This window comes from Elephantulus edwardii, unplaced genomic scaffold (genome assembly GCF_000299155.1).
Source record: "Elephantulus edwardii isolate Elephantulus edwardi_28Jun2011 unplaced genomic scaffold, EleEdw1.0 scaffold00052, whole genome shotgun sequence".
Lineage (NCBI taxonomy): Eukaryota > Metazoa > Chordata > Mammalia > Macroscelidea > Macroscelididae > Elephantulus > Elephantulus edwardii.
This window is the reverse complement of record NW_006399802.1, coordinates 3992509-4004606: the sequence shown is the minus strand read 5'-3', so window position 1 is coordinate 4004606 and position 12098 is coordinate 3992509. Positions and strand designations below refer to the sequence as shown.

Sequence of the window (12098 nt, the reverse complement as noted above, 5' to 3'; positions counted from 1 at the left end):
ATGCACTCCACTATGCAACCTTAATTCTGGATTCCTGTGATAATCATAATACCCTATCATATATCGCTTTTAAACTGTTTTCTCCCTCATCTGTTCCAATGCAGTATACATAATTTATCCAGTTTTTCTCTGTCTAACTCCAACCCTGATGTTAGTCCCATTCTACAACAGTGACACTATGCAGTATTTGTGTTTTTGTGACTGAGATATTTCACTCAGCATAATGTCCTCCAATTAAATAGAGATAATTTTTAGGGATGCCTGAGTTGTGGTGCTGGAGAAGAATACTAAATAGCCCATGGACTTCTAAAAGGCCAATCAGATATGTCTTGGGAAAAGTATATCCAGGGTGCTCCTTGGAGGCAAAGATGATGATGCTTCATCTTTTAAAAAATTTTTTTTATTATTATATTTTATGTGTGTACCATCAAATTGGATCTGACTGGTACAGGAGGCGATTGTTCCTCCTTCTTCAGCAGAGCATCTGGTGGATTTGAACCGTGCCCTCTGGGTTTGTAGTGCAGCTTTCTGCCACTAGGCCACCAGAGCTCACCAGTGATGCTTCATCTTTTATCCTTCCAACATGTCGCTAGATGAGGCTTTTCCTTGGAAAGGGGCTTCGCACTTGGAAAGACGGAGGGTCATCAAAAGTGAGGAAGACCCTCAGTGAGATGGATTGATGTGGTGACTTCAGCAGAGGGCTCTGGTGTGTCAGAGATGATGAGGATGGCACAGGCTAGGCTCAGGTCAGCTGTTCGTAAAGTCGCTATGAATCGCACTCGACTAGATGACACCTACTAACCACAACTAGGAAGGGAGTTGTGCTGCTAACTCAAAAGTGGTGGTTCAAATCCTCCTGCGGCTCCACAGTACAAAGATAGGCAATCTCTTCCCATGAGATTTATAGCCTCCAAAATCCCACTAAGAGAGTGCACTATGAGTTCGTTCCAACTCTATGGAAATGAGCTTAAGCTTGAGAGTTCAAAGGATTTCTTCCGTGGAGAAGAATCGTTTTCTTACACTACAGATTCAGATTCATAGTTTTCTCATCTCTCTCCATAATTTTTTCTTCTGTGGCAATAGAGTTGTTGATTTTTCATCATTATTCCTTCAGTTTGCCTCTTTGTTGTTGTTGATGATTGCTGTTGAGTTGAGCACAACTCACAGTGACCCTATGAACAAAAAGCCGTTTCTCCAAGTTCATAGTGTTTCCAGAGGCATGTTGTTTAGGGAGTGGATGCCACTACTGCTTCCAAACCTGTCTTAGACTGGGAGTGCCACCAAACACTGCCCACCATGGGTAACTATTAGGGCATTTGACACCCCAGTGGCACAAGGTTCAGCATCATAGCAACCCCAGGTTACCTCAGGACAGCAAACTGAGAGAAGAGTGCTGTACCACTTAGAAGAAAGTTTCTCCAGAATATAACAACCGACTTTTAAATACAAAGGCCCTCCATAAGATCTTGTTGACTCTAAACAAGAGGCTTAAATAAAAAAACAACCAATATAATATATTGTTGTTGTTTATTCATCAAATATATACCAGCCTACCTCAGAGATACAGCATCAGTTCTAGACCATGTTTATATTGCATTTTGAGTCGTATTACAGTCTGTTAAATGTGCAATAACATTGGAAAAAGTTTGACATAAGAGAGTCCCAAAATGTGGCTCAGAGAACCAAAGTGAGCATGTGCTTTGGTTAGTTCCACTCCACCAGCTGCCCTGCACGAGAAGGATGGACCATCTCCTGTGCGACTTACTGCCTCTGAAAACCCACTGGACGGTCAGCTATGGGTCATTTCCGACTCTGTGGTGCACAACACACTTACTTGACTCTGGGGTGCCACACACATTCAGTTTGTCAAAGTGCAGGATGTTTGAGATGCAGTCGAGGGGAGGCCAGTAAATCAGGGTATGTCCGTACTGAGCAGTAGACTCTGGGCCAGGCCTTCTGCTGGACATAGGGACCTTGCAACTGGGTGGGGAGATGTGCTCAGAAACCCTGTTTACAATGTATAGCCCAACTAAACGATCCAAGGCGTGCCTAAAGCTGGATGGGCCAGGGAAGACTTCTTGGAGGGTGTGACAGTGAAGCTGGCAGTGTTGTTTCTGGTCCTTCATCAAGAGAGATGGGGATAGTTTCCCCCAGGTATTAACCAAAGGGAGCCCTATAGAAGGCCCTGAGTGAGATTCTAAGCACCGCAAAAATTAAAGAAGTTTGACAGAGGCAGCCAGACAAGGCAGGGGAGGTGTTTCTGCTGCTGTTGGTCTTGTGTGCTGTCAAGTTGGAACCAACTCATAGCTGACCCTCCGCTGGGTTTTCAAAGACAGTCAATAACACGGGAGGAGACTGCCCATCTTTAGCTCAGAGAGCAGCTGGTGGAACCGAACCACCTGCCTTTGGGTAAGCAGTGCAGCTCCTTACCGCTTGAGACAGAGACACAATATTGAGACGCCCTCTGGGTAATTATTAACTGCACCACACCCCTGTTCCTCAGGTAGACCCCCTGTTCAATGTCTGTAAGGCTTCATGTCATCTACACCTGTAAGATGGTGAGCAGGGATAGTTAGTCCTTTGCCCCCTAACACACTTGGCACAGAATAGGGTCTAGTGGACATGAAAGGGACGAGTGAGCAGGCATTGCAGGACGAGCATCAGGGAGACTGCCACTGGGCCAGTCCAGGCCTGGGATCCAGGCGGCCTGGGCTGAGGCAGGTGGCTGAACACGATGGGGCTGGCGTTCTCCAGCTTGGATCTGTCGCTGGACTCAGCCACGGAGCTGCCCTGACCCACATGCTCCACACAGGAGTACTCGGCCGTCAAGCAAGAGTTGCAGCAGCAGCTGAGCCTTGGGGATCTGTGCCACCCTGTGCCCCTCTCCTTCGAGCCCCTCAAGAGCCTCTTTAAGAGTTTTGTGGAAGCTGTGCAGAATTTATTTCAGATGCCGTTGGAGGTGCGTCTTAAGGAAGGTAAGTTGCTGTGTGGCCAACTTGTGTTCTTGACTCTTCCCTGTAACCCCATCCGTTGGAGACCACTGCAGAGTTCAGTACACTCAACCACACCTCTCCCATACCCGGCTTTAGGCTGGGCCATTAAGGCAAGCGCACCTTTCAGCTTCACCTCCTCCACTCCAGAGATCGTGTCCTGCCTCTCTCCAGCTTCACTGCTCTGCTTCTGCCCCTCAGACCTCCCTTCATCCCTCAGATCATGGCTATGCTTGCTGCCAGCCACCCTTCCTCTTCTTCTGCAGGGTCTACAGGTCTCTTCCTCCTATTAGTGGCAACAGTATGCATTCTGGGAAAGAAACGGTCTCTGCCATTTCACTCACCTCTCACTGCACTCAGTCGCATGTTTCTTCCCGCAGGGTCGGCCCCAAGTGTGTGCTGGGAAGTACTTCTTTTGGGTCCAGCTCAGAGTTCCCATTGAGCCTGGCAAAAGGTTGCTATGCAGTGCTATATCCATCCATCCATCCATCTATCCATCCATCCATCCATCCATCCATCCATCCATCCATCCATTCCTTCTCAGCTACAATGATTCATTCTGGACTTTGGCTGAGCCCCTCTGTTTTAAGCTCAGGCCTGAAGCTAGGATGAGCAGGGCCCAAGGAACAAAGCAAACTTCCTGTCTTTGTGGCACTTAACAGTTGTTTTTTTTTAACTGGTGAGAAAAAGAAAGAAATATAAAGCAGGGTGAGGGGAGTAGGCCTGGGGGACTGGGGCTGGTGCAGAGGTGGTATAGGCCCTGGCTGGCATAGAACTTAAAAGTTTAAGTACATGGAGCTCTGGTGGCCTAGTGGCAAGAAGCTGCACTGCCATCCCCAAGGACATGGTTTGAATCCACCAGATGCTCTGCTGGAGAAGGAGGGGCAGTCTCCTCCTGTACCAGTCAGATCCTATTTAACGGTACACACAGACACACACACACACACACACACACACACACACACACACACTTTTTAAAAATTAAAGAAAAAAAGGGGGGGAAGAGCACGGTATTGACTTCATTTTGCAAGGGGAGCTCTGGTAGACTCATTTTTAGGAAGTTGCACTGCTAACCCCTCTCTGATCCAGAGCCTTCTGGGTTAAGCTGTTGTTGTGTACTGTCAAGTCAGAACCCACTCGTAGCTGACCCTCTAGTGGCTTTTCAGAGGCTGTAAATCGCACATAAGGAGATTGCCCATCTTTGGAGTTGTTGGTGGATTCAAATTGCTTACTTTGGGGTTGACAGTGTCTGTCACTCCTTACCACTAACCCTATTCTGTGATAATCATTTTAAAACACATCTCTTATTATGGGTTGGAGCGTGTGTGCTATTTCAGTGTCTGTCCTCTGCTCAGATCCTTCCCCAGGCTGCTCTGGGAGTAAATGATGCTTCTGTGCATGCTCTAGTATGGATTGACACTAGCTGCTATGGGCTCACTATTTTTTTTTATTTTTTTTTGGGGGGCTCACTATTTTTTAAGCCATCTTAATAAATGTTTATTGTCTGTTAATTTTCAACTTCTCCTTTTCTGTGAATGATACCAGAATGATTCTCTCTATGTAAACCATTCCCTCATTTTTATAACAATGGTCTTCTACAGTATTTGTCCTTTTGTACCTGACTTATTTCACTCAGCATAATGTCCTCTACTCGGGGCACACAGGGTGGCTCAAAGATAGAACTATTTGGTGTGCGATACTGATAAGACAGTTGGCAGGATGTAGGGAGGGTCTGTGAGCTTAAACACCTGTTAGTACAGAAAAAAATACCACTCCACCTGTCTTGAATATTACTTTGGGAGGTTGCCATTGGACCCTATTCTACTTTGGGATGTTGTAATTAATTACATTAATCAGTTGTAGTTAATGTTATAAAGTAAAATGTCTGTGAATGACTAAATAAAACTATGACTTGCAAACATTCAAATACAAAAATAATAACAAAAAGAAGTTCTAATTTTTTAAAAATGGTAACCTTGGTAACTTTAGTGGTAAAAAGCTCCATTGCCAACCCAAAGGACACAGTTCGAATCCACTAGGAGATGCGCTGGAGAAAGATGGGCAATCTCCTCCTGTGCAATTTACTGCTTCTGAAAACCTGCTGGAGGGTCAGCTATGAGTCTGTTCAGACTCCACAGATTTACAACCTCAGAAACAAACGGAAGGTCTCCAGGCACGAGAATTGACTCAGCGGTAATGGGATTATTTTGGTGTTTGTTGGTTTGGTTTTACCTGGCTGTGAGGTGTTGAGGACGAGGACCATAGCTTGTTTCCTTGGAGTGCTTCCTCACCTAAGTGAGACCAGAAAATGACCTTTATACGCACTGGGCTCTGATTCCTGGGATTGTCCTAGAGCCTGCCCATATCCTGACCTCCAGGACTCCCCGGATTCAGGGCTCCCTCACACGGGCCTGTCCAGTCCTGCAAAGCTCATGACTTTGTAGCTATTGGCCCTTGTCCACCAGGTGTCATGTTCCTGTGAATTTACACTCCTGACTTATATCTGCATGAGATTCCTGTGAACTGGCAGTTCTTGGATACTTTATAATTTTGTACTGCTTACACCAGCACCAAGCACTCCTATCCTCTCAATCTCTTACAGACACAAACTGCCAGCTCTTGGACTCCTCCAGCGCCAAGTCAGGTATTATGTTGAAAACGGGACCCTCTGCAGAGAGATCACTCTTCTTAAAATGTAAGACCCTGGCAGTGGGCAGAGGTGGGAGAAGGGAGGGCAGAGGTGGAGAGGGGGAGGGAGCAGAAATGGAAGCCCCCTCTTTTTTATCTCCTGTTGAAATCCAAATTGTTTTCTTTAACCTTTTTATTAGTTTTTATTGGACAAATAATACATGTTCATTGTAGAAAAATGGGGGGGGGAGAAAATTACTCATAATCCTTTTCTCCAAGAAAAATCTGACCGTGTTCTATGTCCTTATAGTCTTTTTTATATACTTATATGAGTTATATATTTACTTATAAAACTCCAAAACAACTGATTGCTGTTGAGTTTGAGCCAACCCATAGCTGAACTTTCAGCAGTTTTTCAGAGGCTGTAAATAGCAGAAGAGGAGATTGTGAATATTCTAAAATTAAAAGATTGCCACTTTAAATTGAAAATATTCTTATTTGATGTGGTGTAAAATGTTTACAATTCAATAAACTTAAAAAGCAAATGATCCAAAAGCATGTATAATACCACTCTTAAACTATAAAGCGGCAAGTAAGATAAAAAGATAAGACAGACACACATCTAAGCGTTAACAGTAATAGGTTTGGGTTTGGATTTGGTTTGTTTGTGGGTTCGGGGTTTTTTTTAAAGATTTATAAATTGGCAGTAAATCCAAAGGGTTTCATAGGGTCGCTATGAGTCTTCTACGACTCAACGGCACTTAGCAAATCCAAAGGGCATAAAGGATATGGAGGGCTCTGTTGGAGTATTCTGTAGCAAGTAGCTTCCATCTGGTTGGAATGTTCTGGAGAAAGATGGGCAGTCTCCCCAGCTTCAATTTACAGCCTCCAAAACCTTGATCAAAGGTCTTGATGAGTCTGAATCCATTCAATGGCAGTGAGTTTGAGTTTAAAAGGATATACACAGGCATTTCCTCTCCTTTCCCTGTCCCCTAGTCACTTTCCCAGAGGCAGGCAGGGTTTAAATGGTGGGTTTTCTTTTCTCCACTGGAGATGTCTGTGTTTCCCCGTTTTTCTACAATGAACGCCTGCTGGGCGACAGGTGCCCACCCGCTGGTTTCCGGGGGCGGGGCTCTGCTCTGTCCCCGCCCACCAACCGCCTGTCCCCGCCCCCTCCGCAGATGCGCGCTCGCCCACGCTGGACGCGGACACGATGCACGCGCGCCTGCGCCTCTCGGCTGACCTCTTGACCGTCCGTTGCGGACTGTTGGGACGGCTGGGGCCGACGCCCGCGCTGCGCTTCGACGCGCTGTGGCAGGTGCTGGGCCGCGACGGCTACGCGGCCGGCCGCCACTACTGGGAGGTGGACGTGCAGGAGGCGGGCTCCGGCTGGTGGGTGGGCGCGGCCTACGCCTCGCTGCGCCGCCGCGGCTCCTCGCCCGCCGCGCGCCTGGGCTGCAACCGCCAGTCCTGGTGCCTCAAGCGCTACGACCTCGAGTACTGGGCCTTCCACGACGGGCAGCGCTGCCGCCTGCGGCCCCGCGACGATCCCGACCGGCTGGGCATCTTCCTGGACTACGAGGCCGGCGTCCTGGCCTTCTACGATGTGACGGGCAACATGAGCCACCTGCACACCTTCCGCAGCGCCTTCCAGGAGCCCCTCTACCCGGCCCTGCGGCTCTGGGAAGGGGCCATCAGCATCTCTCGGCTGCCCTAGGGGCCGAGACCCCGACACTGGACCCATCCGCTGCTGCCGCCGACCGACCCCGGGCCACGCTGCTCTGCGTGCACCGCGAGGTCCCGTCCGTCCAGGGCCTTTCTGCCTTGCCTTGCATCAACCCCACCAGAGCGCACGTCAGTGACACTACTCTAAGCAAAGTGACAGTCCACTCCACGCGAGCTGTTACTTCGTCCGAATACGTTATCCTAGCCTAGAATCTCCTCCACACAGGCCCCAAGAACCGTGGCTGGCACATAGTAGGTGTATAAGAGTGTGAGTTCATGGAGGGCCTTGGACCGGGACTTGCTTTGAGAGAGTGGAGTTCATGTAGAAGAAACAGGTCTGGACTTCGAGGACAAAAAGAATCTCCCTCCACAGTCTACTCAGTGCCCAAGAGTGGCAGAAATACAGAAGGTCAAACCAGCAGGTCCCTGATGCAAGGATAGAATAAGGATCAGACTATGAGGCTTCAGACACTGGCTGACTCTCCTATCCCTTAACTGTCCCTTGGGTCTGCCTCCATTCTACCTTGAGGTTATCCATGTCACCTCCCTTCTGAGCAGCTAGGGATCTCCTAACACCTGCTGGTCTGAGTCGTTTTCCATCCTCATCTACAATCTAAGCCAGCAGCCCAAGATTTCACTTGGAAAATGTCACTAGGAATTCCCTAAAGATGCCCTGGGGGTGGGAGTGGGAAACCAAGGTCTTTGCCTTAACATTCAAGGCTTTTCTAGTCTAACACTGTCCCACGCCCAAGTTCCTATTGTTCTTGTCAATGACCCCCTGATCAGAACTGTCACTAAGTCTCACCCTGGCACTTCTTCCTTTGCTGCGTTTACCATGCCACACCAGAGTACCTTGACACAAACCTGGGATCTACCTGCCCAAGCTTGGTCAGGAAGCTTGCTGAGGGCAGCTTTTCCTTACACACTCCCACCATGAAAAGCTCAGAAGAGTGCATGGCTCGAGGCATTGAATCACAGGACAGCTGAGCTGGGGAGGGCCTCTGAGATCACACAGCCTGACCTCATTGTTTAGTTGGGAGTCCTGGAGGGGAAAACTGCAGTACTTCCTGGCACTTTCTTCAAACTGAGAGATTTCGCTACTTAACTCCTCAAGGAATTTTAGGGAGAAATTGGGAGTTGACAGCTGGTTTTCCCAATTGTACTGGAGCAAATAGTAAATAAAGTAGAATGGGGTGTGTGCCACCCGTTGTCGTGACCGGAGCTGTTGTCTGACTAGTACTTGGCTGCTCCGTGCGGTCGTTGAGGACCTCCAGCCTGTGATGCTCTAGTTATTCATGGGACCTGATGCTGCCTTGGGATTGGCTTCTTCTTGGTCTTGAACTGGGACTTGTGAGAGATTGGAGGTCATGTAGAAGAAACAGATCTGGACTTTAAAAGGACAAAAAGAATCTTCCCTCTAAAGTCTACTCAGTGCCCAAGAGTGGCAGAAATACAGACGGTCACACCAACAGGTCCCTGATACAGGGAGAGCCAGGTAAGGTTAGGCCTCCAAGGTTTGTGCTTCAGGTCTGAAATCTCACTTGATTTTATCAGAGCCGCAGATAATGGTTTGAAGCCATATTGTATTAAGCATCTTAAGGACTTCGTGGGGCAGGTGATAGTAGGTAGCGTGGTGATGATGCCAAACTGAGTCTTAATTGAGTGCATGAATGAAGCTGACCACACTTGGCTAATTTCCAATCATTTTAACTTAAAAATGACACTTTCATGTGGGTCAACCTAGTCTAATACAAGTGCGATGGAACCTCCCAAGTATCTCTAGCTGGATCAACAGCTAAGCATTATGCAGGGATCCCAAGGAAAGGGATTCTTCATTATTCTGGCCATGGCCCAGAGCTGAACGGACAGGCCAACAAAGGACATTCCAGATGTAGGAAAAACATATGCACTTGACTGCCCCCCCGCCCCCAACCCATCTGTCTCTCCCAGAAGACAGAACAGTGCTGACTACAGAGCCAGGCCCTGTCTCGATGTTTTAAAAAACCCCTTTGATCCTCTGATTAACCAAGTTCTACATGTCAGACAGACTGAGTAACTTGCCCAAGGTGTCACAGCTTGGAGCCGGGGCCAACACCAGCCATGAGAACAGATCTGTGTTCATGCCCAGAAGGCCCCACTGGGAAACATGACTGGAGCCGGTGTCTGACTAATCCGTGGCTGCTCCGTGCAGTTGTTGAGATTGGAGTTCATGTAGAAGAAACAGATCTGGACAAAAAGAATCTTTGCTCAAATGTTTCCTCTGTGCCAAGGCCTGTACTAACCAGAAAACTATTCAGTCCCCAGCTGGCTTACTTCAGGTGACTACTACTCAAGAGTTTCATCTATAAAATGAGGGTGATAAGACTTGACTGTCAATGCTGTGAGCTTAAACGAGCCAAATGTTATTAGTGTACCTTAAAAACAATCCAGTGCTATTTTATGCCTGGATCTCTTTATCAAGGGAGCTCTGGTGGTTTAGTGGTAAGGAGTTGTGCTGCCAACCCAAAGGCCCACAGTTGGAAACCACCAGCTGCTCTGCAGGAGCTGCTCCTCCAGTGGGATTTACTGCCTCTGAAAAACTGCTGAACAGTCAGCTCTGAGTTGGTTGCAACTCGCTGGTGCACAGCAGGAACAGCAGTGGCATCCCCAGCAGAGACACGGATGTCTCCAGCTGCTCGTGGGCTGCAGGAGGAGACTCTGAATACCCTGAGCCACGGGATCAGCTTTCTTGGGATCCACACCTAGAAGGGACCCACCTCCCTTAATCACTTTCAGATTTTGTAATTTGTAGAAATTTTAGTGATATGGTGAATGATATGCAGACACTTTAAATGAATTTTTTCTAATATGTGCTTTGTTGGAATAAAATATGCATATTGTCCTTTTTGGTCATGTTCTTCATTGGGAATGTACGTTGCTTCAAGTGTATAGCCCTAAATTCCTCTGAATCTATCTACAGTGATGGGGAGCTCATTACCTCTAAAGTTTTTATGTGAAAACAAAGCCTGCCTCTGAGTTTCTATCCAAGACTTTGTAACTTTCAGTATCTTGTGATCATTCTTTAGCAATATAGAAGCCATCTATGGTCATGCACTAGTTTATTTTTTAAAAAATGTTTCTTTTATATTGGTTTGCATACAGAGTTCATATGCATTGTGTTTCACATTTCCTTCCCATGCACTAGTTTTTAGCGATTTCAGGGATTCTATCTTTGGATTGGGAAAATCTGCCATCAGAGTCCTTTCTATAGTTCTAAAGAACAAGGATGTCAGTTTAAAGATTAAGGTGCAGCTGATCCAAGCCATGATCATTTCAGTGTGTTCTGATGCATCTGAAAATTGGACAGTGAATAAGGATGACAGAAGAATCCACGCCTCTGAACTGTGGTGTTGGAGAATATTGGATATCCTATAGACTGGTGAAGCTGGGTGCTCCTTGGAGGCAAGGATGATAAAACTTGCACTCACATACTTGAGCATGTTGCCAGGAGGGGCCAGTCCTTAGAAAAAGACATCAGTCTGGGAGAAGTGGAGGGTCACACAAAGAGGAAGACTGTCAAAAAGATGGGCTGACACTGTAATAATGGACTATATCGGAGACCATTAGTTTGGCAGAGCATAAAGCAAAATTCAGATTTTTTTTCCTCCATAGGGTTAGGATCTGTCATAGTCAACATGACAACACCCAGAACCACCTTTCCTATTTGTAGCATCTCCATGTCTGCAGTTACGCTTAGTGGGCAGGAGATAATGAGGTCAGCCTAGTGCAAGCTAGTCTAGCCTCTGGCAGGACACACAGAAGCAACTGTCCAGGTGACAGTGGATGCACAGAATCCATACTACAGTGAAGGCACAGGCTGTTTAAGGAGCCAGGTTGCATGGGGTGGGGGCGGTGAGGGTCTGGTAAGCATCAAAGTGGGGGGCTGAGTTTGCCATGCATTGCTCAGAATTGACTCCTCACTGCCTACATAACAAAGTGCAATTTAGCAGGTCTGGGGCATTCTTCATGGACTCTCCAACCTCCTAAACTTTCCTTCACCACTTCTTGTAGCAACTCCACACCAAATCATTACTGGCAAATCCTTGGATATTCTGCGCCTGTCCCTAAATGACTGTGCCCTAAATGAACAATCCCTAAGTCACCTCTAAACCTGTAATACTGAAGTAAGACGCCACCTCTTCCTTGATCAAGGCCTCCTCCACAGTCACCTTCCCATCGTCGCTCCCATGACTTCTGGTAATCATGTCAACAAGTAACATGTATAGTAGTCTGTAAGGTACTGGGGCAGGTCAGGGATCCCACACAGGAACTGTGTGCTTTCTCAGTGCAGGCCCGGCACAGCATCTCCCACCCAGCAGGGCTCACGGATGTTCTGTATCTGAGCTGCTGATCGTAACGGGCAAATATGCCAGGAGTCCCACCAGCAGCTGAGGAGACAATGAGGGAGCCAGCTGTACTGGCTGGATAGAGGTCCACATGAACTCATGCTTACATTACACAGACTTAAGGCTGTGACTTCAGGATTTGCCCAGCTCTTGAGTTTCTTCCCCCTCGGAGGAAATCCAGCTCAACTTTAGAGGAGCATGGGCCCTTCAGCCCTTCCACTTCACTCGGGCCTGGAGACAGCTGGTTCCCTGTTGGAAACCACTTGCTAACTTTAAAGGCTTGGCCATACCTTCTCTCCCTTTCACATCCTGTTTTGCCCTGATCGTACCTCTCCATTATTATGCTGTCTCTTCTTGTCAGGACATCTAA

General features: G+C 47.5%; 1 protein-coding gene across 1 annotated transcript in view; it reads left to right on the top strand.

Annotated features, from left to right (window-relative positions):
• TRIM14 (tripartite motif containing 14) overlaps positions 1-7335 on the top strand; it is a 34172-nt gene extending 26837 nt beyond the window's left edge. The window contains exons 4-6 of the mRNA XM_006886965.1: positions 2813-2975; positions 5593-5685; positions 6800-7335. Of these exons, the coding sequence (XP_006887027.1) occupies positions 2813-2975; positions 5593-5685; positions 6800-7335 (792 nt within the window). The remainder of the gene's footprint in view (positions 1-2812; positions 2976-5592; positions 5686-6799) is intronic.
• Positions 7336-12098: the final 4763 nt, after the last annotated feature.